Here is a 27,385-nt window from a genome sequence, read left to right as displayed (position 1 = left end):
TGAATTCTGCACTAACTGAAGTTTCCAAACCATCTTCAGAGGGAGCCCTACGTATAACACATTGCAGTAGTCAACGCGTTGCAATATGAGCACCTCCTGTTTCTCCCAATGGCAAATTTGAGTATATGGGTCCTCACTTGTGGCATCACTGACTTCACAATGGGTGTTGCACCTGACAAAGGAAGACCACAGGAATGTCAAAAAGAAAGAAAGAAAGAAAATGTGCCTAGTTGAGAATCATTCTCAAGGGAGTTGCCTCAGCAGCTCTCGCTGAGCTTCAGATAGCCGACTCTATTCCCATCATGTTCAAAGAATAAAAAGTCACTTGTTAATTTATATGAAGTTAAAAGCAATGCCTTTAGGAAACTCCAGCACTGTAAACTACAGGGTTAGAAAATTCCACTAGGTTTTACAAGTCCTCTTGGTTTTACAAGTTGTCAGGACATTACGTTAGATACAACATAATGGAAAAGGCCTCATGCCAGACATACCAAAGAGATTAATTCAGGCCAATTACCTGTGATCTCCAGCTGCCAAACCCAGCTCTCCAATGAGATAAAAAGGGAGAATGTGTGAGCTTCCCAGAGGATCCTTTCACCTTTGCTGTCCAGGAGTCTTGTCTCATCTCTCTCTGTCTCTCTCTGTTTCCCCTTCTTGCCCTGAGGAGGAACAATGGCTCAACAATCAGTCAGAGTCTCTAAGAATTTTAGCACCTCTTCAGCTGTTATCCCAGGGAGCCGAAGTAGCTTCAGCACGGTTTCGGTCTCCCGGGGAGGTGGTTCAGGCTTTGGACGGGCCAGTGGTGGCTTTGGCAGCAGAAGCCTCCATGGCTTTGGAGCAAGTAAAAGAATCTCCATGGGTGGCTACCGTACTACTGCCAGATCTGGATATGGTTATGGATTAGGTCATGGAGGAGTTGGGTACCGGATTGTAGGTGGTGGTGGCTATGGCTATGGAGCTGGTGCTGGCGGCATCCATGAGGTTACCGTCAACCCAAATCTCCTGGCTCCTCTGAACTTGGAGATTGACCCCACCATCCAGAAGGTGAGGAAGGAAGAGAAGGAGCAGATCAAGACACTCAACAACAAATTTGCCTCCTTCATTGATAAGGTAAGTTTCTCTCTGGATGCCATCCTAAAAACTTTACGCTACTTTAAAACAAGTTCCTGCCTGCTCCTGTTTAAACAAGCTCTACTGACAATAGAGGGCAGCTGTTTTCTTTCCCTGCTTACTATATCCTACCAACATTTCATCGCTAGAAATAGACACAGCCGTGTACAGTGGTACCTCGGTTTTCAAACGTCTCTGTTGATGAAAATGTTGGTTTTCGAATGCTGTAAACCAAGAAGTGAATGCTTCGGTTTTTGAACACGTCTTGGAAGTTGAACATGCCACGTGTCTTCCGTATTGAGTTTTCCATATTGAGTTTTCCATATTGAAGCTTCCATATTGATTTTTTGGTTTTCGAACGTTTCAGAACTGGAACGGTCTTCCGGAATGGATTATGTTCGAAAACTGAGGTACCTCTGTATTTGTGGAGGATCCTTGCTCTCACATCATGGATCACTTCCTGATGGTTAATTAGAGATGGGAGAGAACTACAACTCCCACTACCCCTGGTTATGAACAATGGCAGCTGGGTCTAATGGGAACTGTAGTCCAAAAAATCAGGAGGACACTGGGTTGGGAAAGGAGCATCTCCTTTCATATTTCAGCTGTTTTGTGCAACTTAGCAGCATGACTAAGCATCTTAAAACAGGAGTAAATCCTCTGTCATTGATGAGAATGTCTTTTCAAGTTACAGGTAGGTAGCCGTGTTGGTCTGGATCGAAGTAAAATAAAAAAATTCCTTCAGTAGCACCTTAAAGACCAACTAAGTTTTTATTTTGGTATGAGCTTTCGTGTGCATGCACACTTCTTCAGATACAGTGAAATGGAAGTTTCCAGGCACTTATGTAGAGAAGGGGTGGGGAGGGGTGGGGATGGGGAGGGGGGATCACTCAGAAGGGTGGTGGAAATGGGTGATTGACTGACTGATAGCTGTTGATGACCGCAAACGACTGCAAATGGTTTTGCATGAAAAAGCAAGGGTTGAGATGGCTGAAGATCGCTTATCATGTATAATGAGATAAGAACCCGATATCTCTGTTCAAACCAGGTCCCTCCATGGTTTTGAGCTTGGTGATAAGTTGCAATTCAGCAACTTCTCTTTCCAGTCTATTTCTGAAATTCTTTTGTAGTAAGACAGCTACTTTGAGATCTTGTATAGAATGTCCTGGGAGATTGAAGTGTTCTCCTACTGGTTTTTCTGTCTTCTGGTTCCTGATGTCAGATTTATGTCCATTTATCCTTTGGCGTAGGGTTTGGCCTGTTTGTCCAATATAGAGAGCTGAAGGGCACTGTTGGCATTTGATGGCATACACAATGTTAGAGGATGAGCAATTAAATAGTCCTGAGATGGTATGTTGGATGTTGTTGGGGCCAGTAATGGTGTTGTCTGGGTGTATGTGGCAGCAAAGTTGGCATCTGGGTTTATTGCAGGCTCTGGTACCAGTGTCCATGTTAAGTCTGGTGGTTGTATTATTGTGGGTGAGGAGTTGTTTAAGATTGGGTGGCTGTCTGTAGGCAATGAAAGGTCTTCCTCCCAGAGCTTGAGAAAGGGAGCGGTCATTGTCCAGGAGAGGCTGTAGATCTCTGATGATGCGTTGTACTGTTTTAGCTTGGGAGCTGTATGTGATGACTAGTGGTGTTCTGTTATTTTCTTTTTTGGGTCTGTCTTGCAGCAGGTTCTCTCTAGGTATCTGTCTGGCTCTGTTGATCTGTTGTTTAACTTCATCAGGTGGATATTTTAGTTCTAAAAAGGTTTGCTGTAGATCTCTTAGGTGAGATTCTCTGTCTGTAGAGTCTTTTCAAGTAAGGGTGCTTAAGACCAGTCAATAGGTAAAGTTAAAGGGACCCCTGACCGTTAAGTCCAGTCTCGGACGATTGGGGTTTTGGCACTCATCTCGCTTTACTGGCCGAGGGAGCCGGCGTTTGTCTGCAGACAGCTTCCGGGTCATGTGGCTAGCATGACTAAAGCCACTTCTGGTGAACCAGAGCAGCGCATGGAAATGCTTTTACCTTCCCGTCGGAGTGGTACCTATATATCTACTTGCACTATGACATGCTTTCAAACTGCTAGGTTGGCAGGAGCAAGGACCGACCAATGGGAGCTCACCCCGTCGCGGGGATTTGAACCAGCGACCTTCTGACCAGGAAGCCAGGCTCCGTGGTTTAGACTACAGTGCCACCTGCATCCCAAGACCAGTCTATAGTTGGAGCTAAATCAGGGGGTAGAACATTAGGTGATTGAGAGAAATTTCACTTGTTTATATTTTTCTGACCTTAAAAATGTGTGACTAAAGAAACCAAGGTTTCTGCGCCAAGGCGTTTGATCCTCAGTCTTAGAACCAGGAAAGTAAGTGGGGTATTTTCAAAGGTGAGAACCTTGCCCCTTTGGTGTTACAAGCCAGATATTCCCAGATCGACTCATTTAGTTTCAACAAGAACCAAGGTTGTTAGGATAGTGGAACCAACCCTGATATTTCATCACCTGCTCTAAGCACATTTGTTTCATTTTGTGTTTTCAGATAATTGATGGGGATGGGTGAAGAAATTCAATTTAGTTTGCATTTAATGGCAAACTTACCTAATTTGCACTTTCTGAAACAGTTGCATGAACTGAAACACTGCTGCTCTTCACATTTTGCAACGCAGTTCTCCAATGTGTACAAAAATGTGCACTTAAATACATATTGATTTGCAAAATGTGTCTGTTAAGGGAAATCGCAGACAAAAAAGAGGGACTTTTAAAAACAAATTCACAAAATGATATAGAAATGTGTAGAACTTGAACTTAAGCTTGGAATAACGGAGAGAAGCTGAAATTGACAAGAGTCCCTCATTCCTGTGTTGATCATTACACTTGGGCAAAAAACAACATATATATATATATATATATATATATATATATATATATATATATATATATATGAAAGGCACAAATACAGGATGGGAGATACCTGGCTTAAGAGCAGTACATGTGAAAAGGATCTAGGAGTCTAGGTAGACCACAAACTTGACATGAGTCAACAGAGTGATGCAGCAGCTAAAAAAGCCAATGCAATTCGGGGCTGCATCAATAGGAGTATATTATTATTATTATTATTATTATTATTATTATTATTATTATTATTATTATATTTCAATAAATAACATTGAATACCTGCACACCAGCCCTTTCCTTCATTCATTGGCTGGATAGAGAGAATTCAAACCACCCTCAAATAATTGCATTTGAGTGTTTTTGAGTTAGCCTCCCATGCCCTTACATATATTTGACTTGTGGTGACATTTAAGTATTAGATGCAGGATTCCCTAGCTCTCAGGGGTCTGCTGTAGCTCAAGTGTGGAGAACCTTGAGCCTTCTGGATGTTGCTGAACTCCCGTAAGCCCCAGAAAGCATGGCTCATGGCCACAACCATGGGAATTGTATTTCAGCAACCTCCAAAATGCCAAAGGCTCCTTACACCTGCTGTATTTGGATCCAGTTTCATTCTCCTGCTGCACTGCATTGGCAAATGATGCAAGATCAAATTATCTAACAATTAAGGTCTGGTTCTTCAGCTAAAACACATAGTGTCATTGGAAAATGTTTAGATAGCTTTGTGTACCGTGCATAGAGTTCAGCTTTTGCTTGTCTTGTGAGAAAGACCTAGAGATGATGAAATTTGAACAAGGTGCTTCCAGTTCATAGCTCAAGGTCTCAAAATGCTGTACCCACCTATGCAATATGTGAGATTAAAGGAGAATTTAGCACGGGATTGCTAGGAAGAAATGAGGACATGAATAAAGATGGAGGTTGTATTTGGAACACCAGTTAGCCGTGCAAGATATCAGACTCCGCTTCTTGGTACCTACCAGAAGCTTTTAAAAAATAAAAGTCACAATTGATCCTGTATCAGAATTCATAGAAAATTCACCATGCTTTTTTTATTAAAAAAAGCAACCAATAGACACAATTAGATGCATGTGTCAAAAGATAACACTTCCCGGTTTCATTCCTATATCTTTCCATTTATCCACCATCTGCAAAATTCCTGTACCTTCTGAATCATTTGAGACTAGCCACTATTTCAGCTGCTTTTAATACTAGCTCATTGGGTACAACCTGCCAGCTTCCTGTCACATTTTCTATGTAAAGTATTTGTTGTGCCAATTTCTTGCAATCTATTTAAAAATAGAAGGGAAAGATGTTAAGATATCATCACCTTTGAAGATGTTATAGCTTAGCACCCCGTATTCTGTTTTGTCTGTACACAATGCCGACATTCAACATATTTTTCTCTTGGCGGGATTCATTCAGGTCCGTTTCCTCGAGCAGCAGAACAAAGTGCTGGAGACCAAATGGAGCCTCTTGCAGGAGCAAAAGATCACCCGGCGTAACCTTGAACCTTTATTTGAGTCATACATCAGTAATCTAAAAAATCAGCTGGATCACATTATGGGACAGAGACCACAATTAGACATGGAATTGAAGAACATGCAGGATACTGTGGAGGACTTCAGGAGAAGGTGGGTACTGTAAAATTATTATTATCATCATCATCATCGTTGCATGGTAGGGGGTTGGACTAGATGATCCTTGGGATCCCTTCCACATGTACAATTCTATGATAACCACAATTAATTTATAAATCAACTTCTGCACAATTGTCTGAAGGCAGTGTGCAGTTAAAAACAGCAAACGAAAAAACCCCAACCAGTTAAAAGCATAACAACAGGAGATGCATTTAAAAGAAGACAATACAAATTAGTCCATCAAGACAAAGAAGCATTTATCCAGTTAGGGAAGTCTGTTGGAACACAGTTGTTCCTAGAAAGTGCAGGTGGTGGGTGTCTTTCAACAGGAAAGCTTTTCCACAACAGGGGCAGCCACACTGGAACCCCTGCTTCTAGTTACTGGCACATACTGCAGCAATCTGATTGAAGGCAAAAGAGTGCAAAAGAGACAAATGAAAATGAGTCTGTCTGTCTTCTTCTACTAGTGATCTCCTTGGCTGGCTGCTGATGCTCTAAATATGAAGCAAATCTCGGTCAGGGAAAAATCTTATTTGTTTTTGGTCAAATGTCAAAATTCAGCCTGGCTGGGCATCTTTGGGCTGAGGGCCCAAACTCCAGCAGCCCCCAACCATGACAAAAGCCTCTGAACCTCCTCCTCCTCCCCCTCTTCCTCCTCCTCCTCCTCCTCCTCCTCATTGCAACCTGCCAGCATTCACCCACCTTTCACTCTGGCCCAAACAGTGGTGGTGGTGCTGAGAGAGAGAGAAGCAGTGGATTCCACTGTCTATTTGCTCATTGGCTCTTTGCCTGGAAAGCAAGCGGGTGGTAGGTAGCGATGGGGAGGAAGAAAGAGCAGGTGGTGACAGAGTTTAGAGGCCCCAAACCAGGGGCCATTGGGGGGGACGACGAACGAATTCATCTCCCCCACAAATAACCCAGAGATGCATTTTAAATAAAAGCACACATTCTACTCATGTAAAAACATGCTGATTCCCGGACTGTCTGCAGGCCGGATTGAGAAGGTGATTGGGCCGGATCCGGCCCCCGGGCCTTAGTTTCCCTACCCATGCCCTAAACACTGAAAAGATTATGGTGTCCACCATGTGCAATCTATATATATATATAAATGTAAAAATCATGAAAGTGTGGGCTCCACTTTTCTCCGTAACTGCTTGACCGATCGTCCTGAAATTTTGACACAACGATCCAGGCCACTCCCCGAGTGTTCCTAGAAAAAAGCCCCACACATCTCGCACCTCCGCAGGTACAAACCTCTTTTTCAACAAAGTAAAACAGCGCCCTCAAGTGCATTTCCTCCCACAGTACACCCCCTCCCTTCCTGTGAAATCTACACCACACCCACGAACCCCACCTCCACCACGAGATCCACCACTCACATACATACATCCGGCAGAGGTATTGAAGACCTCAGCAGAACTGAAAACAGGCCTTTATCAGCAAGACAAACCAACTGAAAACAGACGTTTTGCAGCATCAAGGCCCAACATTGCAAACCATTACAGGATCTAGTTTCATTGCAATATTTTTATCTACATTAGTAGAAGCTCCCTTGGTTTAGGTGAGGACAGGAAAATGGCAGAAGAGTGGAGAGAACAGGAAGTGCAGCAAAGTTCTGACTTTGCCCACGATGATTTCTTTGAAATGCCAAATTTTCCTGAATTTTCCTTTTCCTGAAATGCCAAATTCTTTTATATATGTGTATCATTAAATTGCTGAACACCCAAGTTCCAGCAGGTTCAGAAGGAAGCCATGTTGGCCAAGGAAAGTGGAAAATTGTAAGATGATTATTATTACCGATTCTTCACCCTAACGTCCCATGGCAAGCCGCAACAGCTTAAAATACAACATTAAGAATGGTTTAAAATGAATTATAATCACTATATATCGAAATACACACACACACACACACACACACACACACACTATTGGTTCGAAACTGCCCCCCAATATAGGTTGCACCCTTAACATGAAATTGTTTTGAAAGGAATCTCTTAAATCTCCAGCACCATCCAAAGTATTTTTGTTTGGCTTTTTTACAATCTAAAAATCAAATGCAAACTTTACATTCGTTTCACAATAGACATACTGGGTGATCCTTTTACAAAAACCACTAAAGTACACCAAAGTTCTGCATGGCTCCAGAGATGGGCTTAAATCACAGCTTCTCTACTTGCAAGAGCACAATTATAGGCCACACTCAAGTTTTATATAAACCAGATTACAGTAATTGAAAATGTGCAGCCTGTGTTCAGATGAATATGGAATGAACAGACACCCAACCACCCACACCCCTCTTTAACGGGGGTTTAGATGTTGTCAAACGGCCTTTCTCCATTGCTTGGTTCCAGGGAACTAATGTCATAAGACGAGCCTGCTGGATCAGGCCCACTGCCAATCTTGTCCTGTTTTCATGGTAGCCACCCACATGCCAAAACTGCATTTCCAGAAAGGGACTGTTTCTGCTGCACCTTCTGGCCACTTCGCATTTGGCAATATTTCAAGAAAAGAACGGTGAGGACAGACTGATCTTGGCCTCTCCTCAAAGTAAAGTCAATTAAACAAGTCCAGGCATTTTCATTTTTTAATTCCTTCAGAAATACGTACTGTAACATCAACCAAGGCCAAAAGCCAAAACTCCAGGACACTTCAGGGCTCACAATGCTCTGTTTTTAAGGCCAAGTCTTAGTGATTTTTGTGGGCTTGTAAGGGGGGCACATCACATTGAATACCTCTTGATCTGGGGTTGCATGGAGAATAGGCCTGAACATGAGCTGCATTTTTCACCAGGATTGATGAGAGGAGAGTAATTCTGGTTTATTGTGGTGTTAGCTCTTCTTACAGCCTCCCACTCCCTTCCTCAGGCATTGTAGGTCTAGACTAGGCATCCCCAAACTGCGGCCCTCCAGATGTTTTGGCCTACAACTCCCATGATCCCTAGCTAAGAGGACCAGTGGTCAGGGATGCTGGGAATTGTAGTCCAAAACATCTGGAGGGCCAAAGTTTGGGGATGCCTGGTCTAGACCATCCCACACATCCTGTGTGCTTTCCAAAGTCTTCAACCTGTGCTTCCCAAAGCCTTCTGTCTGAATTTGCTCTTTACTAGGGTTCTACCCCAAGAAAGCCGCCATAGATGCTCAGAGCTGCCATAGATGCTCAGCTTGGTCCCTGTGTCATTGGGGGGTTGGAGCTAGGGCCTCACTTGCTTCTGAGCCCTGGGGCGCTCCAGTAGCCCCTTTCTCTAGGCTATGGGGCCTGAGAAGTCACACCAGCCTGCATTCCCAACAGTTGGATCTGGGGTTTTAGAGAGCACTGAAAAACCCCACTCCTATGACTGTGTCAATAAATTGATACTTAACATTATTGCCTTAAAGCTCATAAATGACAGTTAAGCATTATTCCCCCCCACACACCAAGTATTCCTCAAAGCCTAATTTTCAAAGTGAAATTCTAAAATAAAATTTGAATTCAAACATTTTGATGGCTGCTAGCTTTAAATGTTTTGAAAGGATGTGAACAAATGCACAGGAAGATTAGTTTATGAAATGTTATTAGGCATGATACCTAAATGGAACCTTCACGTTCAGAGGCAGTATATCTTATTTAGCAGGAATGCTTGAGACAAAGAACTGAGGGGGGCTCTTGTGGGCTTGGTAGAGTCATATGCTGTGCTATCTGGACACTGGTCTGATCAAGTAAGGCTCTTAAGGACTTATGCTGAATTTGAAATTTGTGTAAACTTTCCTCTTAGCTTCAGCAAATATCAGTCTTCAAACAGGGATGTCCCTCCTTTTTTGCACATGGGTTCCATCCTTCTACTTTAGTCTGGTGAAAGACCAGGAGATTTTTGTGGCAGGTGACAGATGGCGATGGGAAACTTTAAAAGAATTCTGTGAAATAGGTGGGAAGGTCTTTTTTCATCACTCATCAAATGGGAATGAGTCGCTCAATTTCCCCCTTCCTCCGACAGGTATGAAGAGGAAATCAACAAGCGCACAGGTGCAGAAAATGATTTTGTGGTGCTCAAGAAGGTGAGTAATGAAGTGTAGGTGGGTTTCCATGAGGCAAGACAGAGAGATAACAGCAAGAACCTTTATTGAACTACATAGCTGGGAAACAGGGGCAAAGCAACTGCTTATATACATTTCTGAAAGCCTGGGCCACTCCCACTCCCAACGTGATTGGCTGTCTAAACTTCCAAGCTGCGAATCACAACTCAGAGTTCAATGGCAGAGGCCCCAATCCTGAAATGTTTTGTGATTGGACTTCCTGTATCAAATCAGAATAAAGGAGCTCAGAATCCTTAGTTCAGACTCAAGGTCAGGCAAACACAGACCACTGAATACATAACAGTAACTTCAGCACATTCGGCACAGAGAGATGGGACGGCCCCTTTAAACGAATGCATGCTTTAACCCTTGCACTTTTAGGGGGAACTTGTGGTTTCATTTTGGCTGTGGGGTTCAGGTCTTTGATCTTTTTCTCTCTTTCCAGGATGTGGATGCTTCCTTTATGAACAAGGTTGAGCTGCAAGCCAGAGTAGATTCCCTGGCTGATGAAATCAACTTCTTGAGAGCTTTCTATGAAGAAGTAAGAACACCTTCAACTTAATTCAAATTGTTTCTTACTTAATATGTTGCTCAGATGCCATAATAAAATACAAGCGGGACTGAAAGATGAATGGATAGACAAAATACCAAGAGTTAGGCCTGAGATCTAACCAACCAAGCCCCAAAGAAGTCTCTTGAGGTGACTGCATCCTCAATATTAGCAAGAATTGGGCGTGTGTTTTTTTTCAAGCAGGGTTGTAGACTGTTCTAGTATAGTAGAGATGGGTGAACGCTCCAGACGTTGCTAGACTACCACTCCCATAATCTCTGACCCTTGGCCATGCCGGCTAGGATGATGGCAGTTGGAGTCCAGCAGCATCTGAAGAGCCAAAGGTTCCCCATCTCTAAAATAAGCTTCATGTTGCAAAGTTTCCTTGCTCAGTGTGGACTAGTGCTTGAATGTGTTAGAGATGTGGGTGTCGTTCATCTCGGTAAGCCCTCTTTCATTAACCCCCCCCCCCCTCTGTAGGAATTAGCCCAGTTGCAGGCCCACATTTCTGACACCTCTGTCGTCCTCCAAATGGACAACAACCGAAGCCTGGACCTGAACAGCATCATTGCCGAGGTCAAGGCTCAGTATGAAGACATTGCCAACAGAAGCAGGTCTGAGGCAGAATCGTGGTATCAAAGCAAGGTGAGCAGTTCTTAAGTGATGGGGAGATGGGTTTGAAAGGAGGAGCCAGGGCTCCAAAGCCATGTATCTAGAGTGGCCATGTATCTTACTTACAGAAGACAGTCCCTATTTGAAGAGCTGTTGGAGGATATTCCTGTACCTCAAGGCGTCCTCTGTTTGAAAGAACCCTAAGAAAGGAAAAGATGGAGGATCTTGAAGTTGCCCATCACCAATGAGCACCTGGGCTGCAGACTGAGCAGGCATGAGGGTCACCTGCTCACAGCCTTCCCAATATGGGGAGATGCATTGTGTGCCTATTTGACCTGTAAAAATTATTTCTAAATTTGCATCTATTATTCATGTGCACATTTTATGCAAATCTGTGTCCTCCTTTCTCCTCTTTGGAGTTTTTTTCTCTTATTTTGAGGAAGGGGTGAGGCATGTGCTCTCTTTTTGGCAATTTAAAAGTGGCCACCCTATGTTTGCCTCCATCAAAGTTTGCACTTCAGTAATTGAAATAAATTCGCCCCTTTTTTGCCTCTCAGTATGAAGAATTGCAGCTTTCCGCTGGAAGGCACGGAGATGATCTGCGCAATACAAAGACTGAGATCTCTGAGCTGAACCGCATTATCCAACGACTCCATTCCGAGATCGACAATGTGAAAAAACAGGTACTGCCACATAGGAGAGAGTAACGGAGCATTTCATGGCAAAGCTGGCAAGGGGCAGTGGGAGCTATGTAGGGGGGGGGACATAGAGGGAAGAAACATAAACTTTATTTTGTACTAGGCTTCAAATGACCTGTTTGGTGATGACAAATATTTTACTTAATTCTAATTAAATTATCCTAAGTTGCTCCGAGCTGAGAACATTGCCTTTTCTCCCCCTCCTCCCCTAGTGTGCCAGCCTGCAGGCAGCCATTGCCGATGCAGAACAGCGTGGAGAACTTGCCCTTAAAGATGCCAGGATAAAGTTGGCCGAACTGGAGGAGGCTCTAATGAAGGCCAAGGCAGACATGGCTCGTCAGCTTCGGGACTACCAAGAGCTCATGAACGTCAAACTAGCCCTGGATATTGAGATCGCCACCTATAGGAAGCTGCTAGAAGGAGAGGAGAGCAGGTTGGTGGAACCCAAGTGGGCTGGGGTGAAGTGTGAAATGCACCGCTAGACTGCCGGTGGAAAAAACCCCTCTCTTGGTGTGGACAGACCCCATCCTCCTCTTGGATCTCCGCCAGGCTTCTTGCCAACCAAGATATCGCCCACGAATGGAGGAACTGTGGCCCTCCAGATGTCATTGGACTGCAATTCCCATCAGTCCCCACCAGATTGGCTAGTGGTCAAGGATGGTGGGAGTTTTAGTTCAACAACATCTAGAGGGCCACTCCACAGCAGTCAAAACTGTTCATGGCTACAACACACATATCTATATAGGCCTCTGTTGACCAGTGGTCAATTATGACCTTTGTTGGCCATAATGTTTACGTTATGCTGATGGGCTCTGAAAGCTAAAGCAAACTTTTTGGCCAGCCTTCTGGGAAGAGGAGAAGTTTAGCAGGAGGGCACCCAGGCCTACCATTACCACCTGGAATCTCTCACTGTCACTGGGTCCCTTGCTGATGCTGAAGCCTCTGTTCTGGGTGGAGTTTGCAGTTCCAATCTAAGAATGCTGCCATGGGTTCGTGGTAGCTGCCATGTTGTTGTTGTTTTTTTTTAAAAAAAAAAACCCCACAACGTCCTGGGCACTGCAGTTTGGAAAATGAAGATGGCAGCTACAACTATGGCTTTGGGGCCACCCCCAGACAACTCTCTGCCAGACAGCCCCTTGACTCTGGACACAACCCTTGGGATACCACAGCTCCAAAGACCCTTTTGCTCTATCACTTTGTGGTGGTGGTGATGGGGAAGAAGAGAGGATTGCTTGTCCTCATTCAAGTGATCATTTCCTGCACATGGAAAGCAAGTTGTAAATGAGAACAAGTTTGCAGCTCCCAATGGGATTTCTCTATGCACAGAAAACTAAAGCCTTGCCAATGCCTCTATGCCCTTGAATAGAACAGTGATCTTACTGGCAGTTATTAGCTCTTCAGAATTGCATTTGAACCACTGTTATTTTTTCCCCAAGCTGCTGGGTCATAACAATTAAAGTGACTTCCTTTGTTCTCTTTCTCATTTAACAGGCTTGCTGGAGAGGGAGTTGGCGCCGTAAATATCTGTAAGTAATACACGAATGAATCACAGAAACTCACAATCCTCTAATGAATTATCTCATACCACTAATCTAAAGAAATAAAGGATCAAAAGTTTTTTCAGCAGCAAGAAATATACCCAAGGAAATGCCTAGTTATTGTATCAATACAGAAATATTAGGTTGTGGAATTCTTTATGCCTTCTTTGATGTTCCTCAGATGTATTAATCCATGAATCCTGAACTTCTCCTCTGGTCCCTTTGCAGCTGTGGTCCATTCATCTGGAGGCACGAGCTACGGAGGTGGAAGTGCCATGGGCCTTGCAGGCGGCATGGGCCTTGGCTACGGAGGAGGCTTCAGCACTGGAGGAAGCAGTTTCACCTCTGCTGGCGGCAAGGCCCTATCTGGGACCATGAGTTCAGCCCGGGGGAGCAGTTCCAGTATGAAGATTGTGTCGAAAACCTCCACAAGCAGAAAGAGCTACCAGAACTAAAGGTGTCCTTGGCTAAGTCAGGGGTGGAGACAGCTGTGGTCCTCCAGGTGTCACCAGACTCCAACTCCCATCCGGCATGGCCAGCAGTGAGGGTTGATGGGAGTTGAAGTCCAACAACTGGAGGGCCACCAGTTTTCCCATCCCTGAAAGAAGTCATATTAGGCAAGGCTGACTCGCAGGTGCAAACTAGGTATAAGAGTGATGAGTCCCACTCCAATTCTGTTAAGTGTGGGTCTGGGGCAGGGCCATGTTTAATGCACAGCATGAAAAAGCTGGTAGGGGGAAATACAGAGTGGGATGGAGAGAGAAAGGAGAGAGATCTATGCAAGTATATCAATGCAGTGCATGAGAGATGAAGTAATGAGAACACCGCTTGCATTTACATTGTGGAATCGTCCTGATCCAGCAGTTCTTACCAGACAGTACAGGTGATCTAAAGTGCTTATCAACAGTTTCTCAATGGCAAATAGATATACCTAGCCCTATCTGGGTTGAAACTGGTATCTTCTGCATGCAAAGGCGATGCTCTCTGCCACTGAGCTGTGGCCCTCCCTGAATTCCCTGGAAAGATGGATTGCTTCTTAAACTCCTCTGGAACACCGCTTGCATTTACATTGTGGAATCGTCCTGATCCAGCAGTTCTTACCAGACAGTACAGGTGATCTAAAGTGCTTATCAACAGTTTCTCAATGGCAAATAGATATACCTAGCCCTATCTGGGTTGAAACTGGTATCTTCTGCATGCAAAGGCGATGCTCTCTGCCACTGAGCTGTGGCCCTCCCTGAATTCCCTGGAAAGATGGATTGCTTCTTAAACTCCTCTGGTAATTGTATATCTGTGAGAATAGGTGTCTCCTAAAAACTCTCAGTTTCCAGGGGAAAGCCATGACTATCTACAGTGGCACAACACTGATTAAATGGATAGCACAGATGGGGCGGCATCTGCTAGGGTTGCCATGCAGTAGTCAATTCAGATTTGCGATATGAAAATATAACTGATATTCTTAGTTGCTTCATCACCACTCATGCATTGCACTGATGTAGTTATGTAATACTTCTGCCATTTACTCTTCCTCCCACTCTGACCATCAAAAGATGCGAGATCTGTTCTCCATAGGTATCAGGATTGGAGAACACACACACAGGGCATCTGTCTGTTCTATATATTTCACTGTGCATCATGCAGTTCTTCCATTACCATTTACTATGCTTTCCATTGGCTAACCATATGTTTTTAAAGTACATTTTTAATTTTCACATCTGCCATAAAGTACATATTGAAGTTAAAATGCATTAATTATCCCCTAATAAAAGCAATTCATTACTTTCTGGAAATAATGGGCATGATCCAGCCAAAATTAAAGGCATTTCGGCACTGTTGGTTTCTGCAAAAGAGTTATGTACGTCTCTTCCAACAAATCCAATAGGATGGGGGCCTTTGGTCTTGTTTCCTTCTATAGCTAATAATTCTTTCTTGCGGGTGGGGGAGGGGGAAGAGTTGCAGGGCGAATGTTAAAGGCAAAAGGCTTAAACCTCTTCCCTCGACACTGTAAACCTGATTCAGTTCCCCCCCTCAATGTAGTCATTAAAATATAATCAGGAAATCAAGTAGTGGATTTCCCTTTTCATATTTTGTTTTACCCTTAAGAGTGATTGGGTAATGCTGTGTAAAAGCCAACCATGTGAAATACCTTCCGGAGGAAATAAAGAAATAAAGAATAATTGTCATTTGTAATTTGGGTTTCCATAAAACATATTGGGTCCTTGAACATTTTTCTTGGAAGGTTTTTCTCTGGAATAATGCAGAATACACAAACCCTATCTATATAAAATTTGGGAAATCTGAATGCTCTTCAAAAGACAAATGTGTTTCAGCGGTTCATTGAAAACATCCTGGATTTTCTAACAAGCTGAACTCTTTAGGATTAGGAATCCGAAATCAGTAAAAAATGAAGAAATTGTTTCAGTGTTTGCAGCAAAAATAGTAGCATGTTTTGTGTTCTTTGTTGCTGTTTTCAAAACAATAACACGTCTACAGCTCAACTGGCTTTACCCTGGCCTTGGGTGAATTAATTTTCCCAGAATGTTATGTATATTATGTATAAGAGTCTGGAAACATGTATAAACCCCAGAATGGTCGTTGCATAATCAATATGTAGCAGAATCACCTGGAATAAGCAAAAGGGTCATATCAGTTTATTGGTTCCATGACTGATGGCTCCTTGTAAGGAAAGGGGATGTATTTCTGGCTATAATTGTAATCAAACCACCACAGCACTTGTTACTTTTGTGTTTATGTTGTAGTCTTTCCAATTTCATGCCATCTCCATAATAAAACTTCTGTTGATCAAAGCTGTGTGCTTCGATTCTGAGTCTGGGTGCTCCTTTCATACACCTTGTTTTAAGGCCTGTTCTTTTGTTGCCGCCCTCCAAAGCTCTCATGGAAAAGGCACATGAAGAAGGGCCTCAGAGGATGATCTCAGAGGCCAGGTAGGTTCAGATGCAGAGAGGCGGTATACCTCAAAACCTTGAGGTATTGCGGTCCTGAGCAGTTTAAGGCTTTATAGGTCAATATCAGCAGTTTGAATTGAGCCTGGAAACTATTTGGTAGCCAGTGCAGTCAGACCAGGATCTGTGGAATATGCTCAAACCGTCTTGCCCCGGTGAGCAACCTGGCTGCTGAATTCTGCACTAACTGAAGTTTCCAAACCATCTTCAGAGGGAGCCCTACGTATAACACATTGCAGTAGTCAACGCGTTGCAATATGAGCACCTCCTGTTTCTCCCAATGGCAAATTTGAGTATATGGGTCCTCACTTGTGGCATCACTGACTTCACAATGGGTGTTGCACCTGACAAAGGAAGACCACAGGAATGTCAAAAAGAAAGAAAGAAAGAAATTGTGCTTAGTTGAGAATCATTCTCAAGGGAGCTGCCTCAGCAGCTCTCGCTGAGCTTCAAATGGCCGCCTCTATTCCATAGTTGTCAAGCTCTCCCTTTTTTAAACGGAAATTCCCTTATGCTGAATAGGCTTCTTCATGAGAAAAGGGAAAACTTGACAGCTATGCTCTATTCCCATAATGTTCAAAGATTAAAAGTCACTTGTTAATTTATATGAAGTTAAAAGCAATGCCTTTAGGAAACTCCAGCACTGTAAACTACAGGTTTCTATGGGGAAATTATTCTGGATTAATTCCGAGGAGATAGTGATATGACATGGTCAACTCTTCCTGTTTATCTCTATGTTTATCTACGTTTAAAGGTAAAGGGGCCCCCGATCATTAGGTCCAGTCGCGGACGACTCTGGGGTTGCAGAACTCATCTCGCTTTACTGGCTAAGGGAGCCGGCGTTTGTCAGCAGACAGCTTCCGGGTCATGTGGCCAGCATGACAAAGCCGCTTCTGGCGAACCAGAGCAGCGCATGGAAACGCCGTTTACCTTCCTGCCGGAGCGGTACCTATTAATCTACTTGCACTTTGACGTGCTTTCAAACTGCTAGGTTGGCAGGAGCTGGGGCCGAGTAACAGGAGCTCACCCCATCCCGGGGATTCGAACCACCGAACTTCCGATCGGCGAGCCCAAGAGGCTCAGTGGTTTAGAGCACAGCGCCACCCGCATCCCTTTATCTATGTTTACTACCTCCCTATTCTATCCCTTGTGACAAGGCTTTGATGGTTGCCTTTGGTGTGTGGTCTGTTGGCAAATGGCTAAAAACATGCACTGGCCAATATATGTCTTTGATGTAGGGCAGGGTGGCTCCATAGCTGAGCCAGCATCTATAAAATATTTAGTTTTGGAGTATAGAAGTTCAGAAGTTCAGCAAAGACCGTTGAACACAATGCTATGCATCGAAGGCTACCTGGGGTTCGCTTTGCCACTTCTTCAGGGCATTTATTTGGCAGATTTAAGTGCTGCTTGCTAATGTTTATTTTACTTACTGTTCAGAATAATAGCTGTAATCTCACCCACTTGTTTTTGTATTGCATCTGAATCTAATTTTAAAAGAGCCGTCTTGCATTGAGCAAGACACAGGATTAGAAAATTCCACTTGGTTTTGCAAGTCCTCTTGGTTTCACAGAACATTACGTTAGGTACATGAAGTAATAAAAATAATGGAAAAGGCCTCATGCCAGAGATACCAAAGAAATTAATTCAGGCCAATTACCTTATGATCTCCAGCTCCCAAACCCAGCTTTCCAATGAGATAAAAAGGGAGAACGTGTGAGCTTCCCGGAGGATCCTTTCTCCTTTGCTGTCCAGGAATCCTGTCTCATCTCTCTCTGTTTCTCTCTGTTTCCCCTTCTTGCCCTGAGGAGGAACAATGGCTCAACAATCAGTCAGAGTCTCTAAGAATTTTAGCACCTCTTCCGCTGTTATCCCAGGGAGCCGAACTAGCTTCAGCATGGTTTCGGTCTCGCGGGGAGGTGGGGCAGGCTTTGGACGGGTCAGTGGTGGCTTTGGGAGCAGAAGCCTCCATGGCTTTGGAGCAAGTAAAAGAATCTCCATGGGTGGCTACCGTACTACTGCCAGATCTGGATATGGTTATGGATTAGGTCATGGAGGAGTTGGGTACTGGATTGTAGGTGGTGGTGGCTATGGCTATAGAGCTGGTGCTGGTGGCATCCATGAGGTTACCGTCAACCCAAATCTCCTGGCGCCTCTGAACTTGGAGATTGACCCCACCATCCAGAAGGTGAGGAAGGAAGAGAAGGAGCAGATCAAGACACTCAACAACAAATTTGCCTCCTTCATTGATAAGGTAAGTTTCTCTCTGGATGCCATCCTAAAAACTTTACGCTACTTTGAAACAAGTTCCTGCCTGCTCCTGTTTAAACAAGCTCTACAGTGGAACCTCAGTTTACGAACACAATTGGTTCCAGAAGCCTGTTCATAAACCGAAGTGTTCATAAACCGAAGCGAACTTTCCCTTTGAAAGTAATAGAAAGTTGATTAATCCGTTCTAGACGAGGAAAAACACCCCCTAAAGCAGCAGGGCCTTCACTTCGATGCCTTTGCGGAGGCCGGGGAGCTCCCCTGGCCTCCGTGAAGGCATCGGAGCGAAGGGCCTGCTGCTTTAGGAGGTGTTTTTCCTTGTCTAGAACAGATTAATCCGCTTTGCTCCTATGCCTTCGTGGAGGCCAGGGAGCGCTTCCGCAGCTGCAGCCCAGCCGCGGAAGCACTCCCCGGCCTCTGGGAGGCATCGGAACGAAGGCCGGGCTCCGATGCCTTCCGGAGGCCGGGCCTTCGCTCCGATGCCTTCACGGAGGCCGGGGAGCGCTTCCGCGACTGGGCTGCAGCCGCGGAAGCGCTCCCTGGCCTCTGGGAGGCATCGGAGCGTAGGCATAGAGTTCAGCTTTTGCTTGTCTTGTGAGAAAGACCTAGAGATGATGGAATTTCAACAAGGTGCTTCCAGTTCATAGCTCATAGCTGTACCCACTTATGCAATTTGTGAGATTAAAGGAGAATTTAGCATGGGATTGCTAGGAAGAAATGAGAAGATGAATAAAGATGGAGGTTGTACTTGGAACACCAGGTAGCCATGCAAGATATCAGACTCCACTTCTTGGTACCTACCAGAAGCTTTTAAAAAATAAAAGTCACAATTGATCCTGTATCAGAATGCATAGAAAATTCACCATGTTTTTTTTTAATAGCAACTAATAGACACAATTAGATGCATGTGTCAAAAGATAACACTTCGCCGTTTCATTCCTATATCTTTCCATTTATCCACCATCTGCAAAGTTCCTGGACCTTCTGAATCATTTGATACTAATCACTCGTTGAGCTGCTATTAATACTACAGTAGCTCATTAGCTTCCTGTCACAATTTCTATATAAATATTTGTTGTGACAATTTGTTGCAATCTATTTAAAAATAGAAGGGAAAGATGTTAAGATATCATCACCTTTGATGGTGGTATAGGTTAGCAACCCGCATTCTGTTTTGTCTGTACACAACGCCAACATTCAACGTATTTTTCTCTTGGTGGGATTCATTCAGGTCCGTTTCCTGGAGCAGCAGAACAAAGTGCTGGAGACCAAATGGAGCCTCTTGCAGGAGCAAAAGACCACCCGGCCTAACCTTGAACCTTTATTTGAGGGATACATCAGTACTCTTAAAAAAAATGTGGATGATATGACGAGACTGAGACCACAATTAGACATGGAATTGAAGAACATGCAGGATACTGTGGATGACTTCAAGTTAAGGTGGGTACTGTAAAATTATCATCATCATCATCATCATCATCATCATCATCGTTGCATGGTAGGGGGTTGGACTAGATGATCCTTGGGATCCCTTCCTCATGTACAATTCTATGATGACCAGAATTAATTTATAAATCAACTTCTGCACAATCCTCTCAAGGCGGTGTGCAGTTAAAAACAGCAAACAAAAAACCCCAACCAGTTAAAAGCATAACAACAGGAGATTCATTTAAAAGAAGACAATACTGATTTGATACTCAGGAGAAAGACCCATTTATCCGGTTAGGGAAGTCTGTTGGAACACAGTTGTTCCTGGAAAGTGCAGGTGGTGTGTGTCTTTCAACAGGAAAGCTTTTCCACAACAGGGGCAGCCACACTGGAACCCCTGCTTCAAGTACTGCAGCAATCTGATTGAAGGCAAAAGAGTGCAAAAGAGACAAATGAAAATGAGTCTGTCTGTCTTCTTCTACTAGTGATCTCCTTGGCTGACTGCTGATGCTCTAAATATGAAGCAAATCTCGGCCAGGTGAAAATCTTATTGGTTTTTGGTCAAATGTCAAAATTCAGCTTGGCTGGGCATCTTTGGGCTGAGGGCCCAAACTCCAGCAGCCCCCAACCATGACAAAAGCCTCTGAACCACCTCCTCCTCCTCCTCCTCCTCCTCCTCCTCCTCCTCCTCCTCCTCCTCCTCCTCCTCCTCCGCATTGCAACCTGCCAGCATTCACCCATCTTTCACTCTGGTGCAAACAGTGGTGGTGGTGCTGAGAGATAGAAGCAGTGGATTCCACTGTCTACTTGCTCATTGGCTCTTCGCCTGGAAAGCAAGCGGGTGGTAGGTAGCAATTGAGAAGAAGAAAGAGCAGATGGTGACAGATGGCGAGGAGGTAGATTCATGGAGAGAGGGAGCAGGGCATGGAAAGTGTTCTTACCAGGGCCAACCTAAAACCTTTAGATTATGGTGTCCACCATGTGCAATTCAAAATAAAAAGAATACTAACCAGCAGTTCAAAAGCACATCAAAGTGCAAGTAGATAAATTGGTGCCGCTCCAGCGGGAAGGTAAACGGCGTTTCCGTGTGCTGCTCTGGTTTGCCAGAAGCGGCTTTGTCATGCTGGCCACATGACCTGGAAGCTGTACGCCGGCTCCCTCGGCCAATAACACGAGATGAGCCCCGCAACCCCAGAGTCGGTCACAACTGGACCTAATGGTCAGGGGTCCCTTTACTTTTACCTTTAACCAGTAAAATAATGTTTTTAACCAAAAAAAAAGTTCATTGCAAACCATAAACCATAAAAGGAATTATAATCACTCTTAGCTTCAGCAAATATCAGTCTTCAAACAGGGATGTCCCTCCTTTTTTGCATATGGATTCCATCCTTCTACTTTAGTCTGGTGAAAGACCAGGAGATTTTTGTGGCAGGTGACAGATGGCGATGGGAAACTTTAAAAGAATTCTGTGAAATTGATGCGAAGGTCTTTTTTCACCACTCATCAAGTGGTAATGAGTCACTCAATTTCCCCCTTCCTCCGACAGGTATGAAGAGGAAATCAACAAGCGCACAGGTGCAGAAAATGATTTTGTGGTGCTCAAGAAGGTGAGTAATGAAGTGTAGGTGGGTTTCCATGAGGCAAGACAGAGAGATAACAGCAAGAACCTTTATTGAACTACATAACTGGGAAACAGGGGCAAAGCAACTGCTTATATATATTTCTGAAAGCTTGGGCCACTCCCACTCCCAACGTGATTGGCTGTCTAAACTTCCAAGCTGCGAATCACAACTCAGAGTTCAATGGCAGAGGCCCCAATCCTGAAATGTTTTGTGATTGGACATCCTGTATCAAATCAGGATATAGGAGCTCAGAATCCTTAGTCCAGACTCAAGGTCAGGCAAACACAGACCACTGAATACATAACAGTAACTTCAGCACATTCGGCACAGAGTGATGGGGCGACCCCTTTAAACGAATGCATGCTTTAACCCTTGCACTTTTAGGGGGAACCTGTGGTTTCATTTTGGCTGTGGGGTTCAGGTCTTTGATCTTTTTCTCTCTTTCCAGGATGTGGATGCTTCCTTTATGAACAAGGTTGAGCTGCAAACCGAAGTAGATTCCCTGACTGATGAAATCAACTTTTTGAGAACTATCTATGAAGAAGTAAGAACACCTTCTAGTCTTTTCAGGGAGAAAGAAAGAAGAATTTAGCAACATGAGCCCAAACCAGCTCTGGTTTGCATTTTGCATCTTCAAGCATTGGTTGCTACCAATTAGTTCAGTCTCTAGGGCTCTACTCATATCGCATCCTAACAGAGAGGAAACCAGCTCTTTGTGGCTCAATCCCACACTACCCTGCTGAAGTCTAAATCAGGGATGAGAAACCTCTGGCGTTCCAGATACTGTTGGACTACAACTTCCATCATCCCTCACAATTGGCCATGCTGGCTGTGACTGATGTCATCTGGAGTCTAGCATTATCTGGAAAGCCACAGGATTCCCCAGCCCTGATCCTAGAGGGAAGCAGCTGTGCGGCAAAGTGGATGCAAACATCACATGACTACACTAGCCTTTGAAGGAATTGCATAATTATTCAAACTAGCATGGATGGATCTTCTTTTCATATACCGGGGGACCTTGGTTATCAAACTTAATCCGTTCTGGGAGTCTGTTCGACTCCAGAAACTGTTTGACAACTAAGGAGCTGCTTCTGGTTGGCTGCAGGAGCTTCCTGCACTCAAGCGGAAGCCGCGGAAGCCACGTCGGATGTTCACTTCCGAAAAATGTTCGCAAACCAGAACACTTACTTTTGGCTTTGCCACGTTCGGGAGCTGAGTTGTTTGGGAGCCAAGCCGTTTGGAAACCAAGGTACCACTGTATTACTGGGAGGCCTTGAAACAAGAGCACAAGCAATCAGTTCACACACTCCTGTGCTAACATGTGGATCAGGTCTGGATTCTGATTTTTCCTCCTTTTTAGAAAACATTCAAATTTTAAAAAGAACAAAAGTAATAATAATATACATCTCAAGATATTAATGTTGCAAATATTATCATAGAAAGACACACTTGTCAAACATGATTTAAAGAAAAGCAATAATCCATCACGTAAAAGCCAGACAATTCCACCAACATTCTTTCTATGAATGCATTTTTTTAAAAAAGAAATCCAGTAGTTAATGGAAGGAAACCATAGGCTTTCAAAATACCCAGTATTTTGCTGACTTTTATTATTTTGTATCACAGTGCTAGAGTACCAAATAGGCTGTTTGGCATTGGCATATTGGCCCCAAGCCTTTTAGGGGGTCCGGCAAAAACGGATCAAAATTATCTTGATTGGATCTGGAATGAAAATTGAAATCAAGCTTTCCTAGTTCAATGCTATCCCACTAGACTAGAGCATGCACACAACAGGGTTGGGCTGCAATTTCAACTGCCATGCGGTCGCCACAGAGCTTAATCTTGCACAGCTCAATCAGTTCTGCCATTTCAGCAGTTTTTCCAACAGCATCTTGGCTGTTCTGCTTGAGAAGCTGCCCCAGAAGTATACCTCTTGCTCACTACTGAAATCTTGGCACCTGTTAACAGAATGCAGCTTAATTCAAACTGTTTCTTACTTAATATGTCGCTCAGATTCCATAATAAAATACAAGCGGGACTGAAAGATGAATGGATAGACAAAATACCAAGAGTTAGTCCTGAGATCTAACCAACCAAGCCCCAAAGAAGTCTCTTGAGGTGACTGCATCCTCAATATTAGCAAGAATTGGGCGTGGGTTTTTTTCCAAGCAGGGTTGTAGACTGTTCTAGGGACTCACTATTCCATCTAGTATAGTAGAGATGGGTGAACGCTCCATACATTGCTAGACTACCACTCCCATAATCTCTGACCCTTGGCCATGCCGGCTAGGATGATGGCAGTTGGAGTCCAGCAGCATCTGAAGAGCCAAAGGTTCCCCATCTCTAAAATAAGCTTCATGTTGCAAAGTTTCCTTGCTCAGTGTGGACTAGTGCTTGAATGTGGTAGAGATGTGGGTGTCGTTCATCTCGGTAAGCCCTCTTTCATTAACCCCCCCCTCTGTAGGAATTAGCCCAGTTGCAGGCCCACATTTCTGACACCTCTGTCGTCCTCCAAATGGACAACAACCGAAGCCTGGACCTGAACAGCATCATTGCCGAGGTCAAGGCTCAGTATGAAGACATTGCCAACAGAAGCAGGTCTGAGGCAGAATCGTGGTATCAAAGCAAGGTGAGCAGTTCTTAAGTGATGGGGAGATGGGTTTGAAAGGAGGAGCCAGGGCTCCAAAGCCATGTATCTAGAGTGGCCATGTATCTTACTTACAGAAGACAGTCCCTATTTGAAGAGCTGTTGGAGGATATTCCTGTACCTCAAGGCGTCCTCTGTTTGAAAGAACCCTAAGAAAGGAAAAGATGGAGGATCTTGAAGTTGCCCATCACCAATGAGCACCTGGGCTGCAGACTGAGCAGGCATGAGGGTCACCTGCTCACAGCCTTCCCAATATGGGGAGATGCATTGTGTGCCTATTTGACCTGTAAAAATTATTTCTAAATTTACATCTATATGCATGTGCACATTTTATGCAAATCTGCGTCCTCCTTTCTCCTCTTTGGAGTTTTTTCTCTTTTTTTGAGGAAGGGGTGAGGCATGTGCTCTCTTTTTGGCAATTTAAAAGCGGTCACCCTAGGTTTGCCTCCATCAAAGTTTGCACTTCAGTAATCGAAATAAATTCGCCCCTTTTTTGCCTCTCAGTATGAAGAATTGCAGCTTTCCGCTGGAAGGCACGGAGATGATCTGCGCAATACAAAGACTGAGATCTCTGAGCTGAACCGCATGATCCAACGACTCCATTCTGAGATCGACAATGTGAAAAAACAGGTACTGCCACGCAGGGCTGCTGAAAATTTCAACTAAAGGAGCATTTCATGGCAAAGCTGGCAAGGGGCAGTGGGAGCTATGTAGGGGGGGAACCTAGAGGGAAGAAACATAAACTTTATTTTGTACTAGGCTTCAAATGACCTGTTTTGCTGATGACAAATATTTTAATTAATTCTAATTAAATTATCCTAAGTTGCTCCGAGCTGAGAACATTGCCTTTTCTCCCCTCCCTCCCCTAGTGTGCCAGCCTGCAGGCAGCCATTGCCGATGTGGAACAGCGTGGAGAACTTGCCCTTAAAGATGCCAGGATAAAGTTGGCCGAACTGGAGGAGGCTCTAATGAAGGCCAAGGCAGACATGGCTCGTCAGCTTCGGGACTACCAAGAGCTCATGAACGTCAAACTGGCCCTGGATATTGAGATCGCCACCTATAGGAAGCTGCTGGAAGGGGAGGAGAGCAGGTTGGTGGAACCAAACTGGGCTGGGGTGAAGTGTGAAATGCACCGCTAGACTGCCGGTGGAAAAACACCCTCTCTTGGTATGGACAGACCCCATCCTCCTCTTGGATCTCCGCCAGGCTTCTTGCCAACCAAGATATCGCCCACAGATGGAGGAACTATGGCCCTCCAGATGTCATTGGACTCCAATTCCCATCAGTCCCCACCAGATTGGCTAGTGGTCAAGGATGATGGGAGTTTTAGTTCAACAACATCTAAAGGGCCACTCCACAGCAGCCAAAACTGTTCATGGCTACAACACACATATCTACTATAGGCCTCTGTTGACCAGTGGTCAATTATGACCTTTGTTGGCCATAATGTTTACATTATGCTGATGGGCTCTGAAAGCTAAAGCAAAAATTTTTGCCCAGCCTTCTGGGAAGAGGAGAAGTTTAGCAGGAGGGCACCCAGGCCTACCATTACCACCTGGAATCTCTCACTGTCACTGGGTCCCTTGCTGATGCTGAGGCCTCCGTTCTGGGTGGAGTTTGCAGTTCCAATCTAAGAATGCTGCCATGGGTTCGTGGTAGCTGCCATTTTTTTTAAAAAAAACCCACAATGTCCTGGGCACTGCAGTTTGGAAAATAAAGATGACAGCTACAACTATGGCTTTTGGGCCCCCACCAGACAACTCTCTGCCAAACAGCCCCTTGACTCTGGACACAACCATTGGGATACCACAGCTCCAAAGACCATTTTGCTTTATCACTTTGTGGTGGTGGTGATGGGGAAGAAGAGAGGATTGCTTGTCCTCATTCAAGTGATCATTTCCTGCACATGGAAAGCAAGTTGTAAATGAGAACAAGTTTGCAGCTCCCAATGGGATTTCTCTATGCACAGAAAACTAAAGCCTTGCCAATGCCTCTATGCCCTTGAATAGAACAGTGATCTTACTGGCAGTTATTAGCTCTTCAGAATTGCATTTGAACCACTGTTATTTTTTCCCCAAGCTGCTGGGTCATAACAATTAAAGTGACTTCCTTTGTTCTCTTTCTCATTTAACAGGCTTGCTGGAGAGGGAGTTGGCGCCGTAAATATCTGTAAGTAATACACAAATGAATCACAGAAACTCACAATCCTCTAATGAATTATCTCATACCACTAATCTAAAGAAATAAAGGATCAAAAGTTTTTTCAGCAGCAAGAAATATACCCAAGGAAATGCCTAGTTATTGTATCAATACAGAAATATTAGGTTGTGGAATTCTTTATGCCTTCTTTGATGTTCCTCAGATGTATTAATCCATGAATCCTGAACTTCTCCTCTGGTCCCTTTGCAGCTGTGGTCCATTCATCTGGAGGCACGAGCTACGGAGGTGGAAGTGCCATGGGCCTTGCAGGCGGCATGGGCCTTGGCTACGGAGGAGGCTTCAGCACTGGAGGAAGCAGTTTCACCTCTGCTGGCGGCAAGGCCCTATCTGGGACCATGAGTTCAGCCCGGGGGAGCAGTTCCAGTATGAAGATTGTGTCGAAAACCTCCACAAGCAGAAAGAGCTACCAGAACTAAAGGTGTCCTCGGCTAAGTCAGGGGTGGAGACAGCTGTGGTCCTCCAGGTGTCACCAGACTCCAACTCCCATCCAGCATGGCCAGCAGTGAGGGTTGATGGGAGTTGAAGTCCAGCAACTGGAGGGCCACCAGTTTCCCCATCCCTGAAAGAAGTCAAATTAGGCAATACTGACTTGCAGGAGCAAACTAGGCATGGCAGTGTTTGGGTAATGCTGCATAAAAGCCAACCATCATGGGATGACATTCATTCTTTCCATATGAAATATCTTCCAGGGGAAATAAAGAATAATTGTCATTTGTAATGTTGGTTTCCATAAAACATATTGGGTCCATGAACATTTTTCTTGGAAGGTTTTTCTTTGGAATAATGCAGAAAACATAAACCCTATCTATATAAAATTCGGGAAATTTGATTGCTCTTCAAAAGACAAAAATGTTTCAGCCGTTCATTGAAAACATTCTGGGTTTTCTAACAAGCTAAGGTCTTTGGGATTAGGAGTCAGAAATCAGTAAAAAAGAAAAAGAACATGTTTCAGTGTTTGTAATAAAAATAGTAGCATTATTTTGTGTAATTCATTGCTGTTTTTAAAACAACAACACATCTACAGCTCAGTTGGTTTCATCCTGGCCTTGGGTAACATTCCCAGAATGTTATGCCATTATGTATAAGAGTCTGGAAACAAGTATAAACACCAGAATGGTCTTTGCATAATCAATATGTAGCAGAATCACCTGGAATAAGCAAAAGGGTCATATCA

The 27,385-nt window shown here is 44.2% G+C and overlaps 2 protein-coding genes across 2 annotated transcripts; both read left to right on the top strand.

Annotated features, from left to right (window-relative positions):
* Positions 1-672: 672 nt before the first annotated feature.
* Positions 673-13,521, top strand: LOC118077401 (keratin, type II cytoskeletal 6A-like). The gene is made up of 9 exons (XM_035101026.2): positions 673-1,110; positions 5,405-5,613; positions 9,590-9,650; positions 10,114-10,209; positions 10,699-10,863; positions 11,388-11,513; positions 11,741-11,961; positions 13,020-13,054; positions 13,295-13,521. Exons 1-9 carry the CDS (start codon positions 673-675, stop codon positions 13,519-13,521), a joined length of 1,578 nt encoding a protein of 525 aa, XP_034956917.1.
* Positions 13,522-17,832: 4,311 nt separating this feature from the next.
* Positions 17,833-26,800, top strand: LOC118077390 (keratin, type II cytoskeletal cochleal-like). Its single transcript, XM_060272108.1, has 9 exons — positions 17,833-18,280; positions 19,526-19,734; positions 21,269-21,329; positions 21,793-21,888; positions 23,809-23,973; positions 24,496-24,621; positions 24,861-25,081; positions 26,126-26,160; positions 26,401-26,800. Exons 1-9 carry the CDS (start codon positions 17,843-17,845, stop codon positions 26,625-26,627), a joined length of 1,578 nt encoding a protein of 525 aa, XP_060128091.1. The 5' UTR covers positions 17,833-17,842; the 3' UTR covers positions 26,628-26,800.
* Positions 26,801-27,385: the final 585 nt, after the last annotated feature.

This window comes from Zootoca vivipara, chromosome 2 (assembly GCF_963506605.1).
Source record: "Zootoca vivipara chromosome 2, rZooViv1.1, whole genome shotgun sequence".
NCBI classification, from domain to species: domain Eukaryota; kingdom Metazoa; phylum Chordata; class Lepidosauria; order Squamata; family Lacertidae; genus Zootoca; species Zootoca vivipara.
The sequence above is the reverse complement of the archived record's forward strand: the minus strand, read 5'-3'. Positions and strand labels throughout refer to the sequence as shown.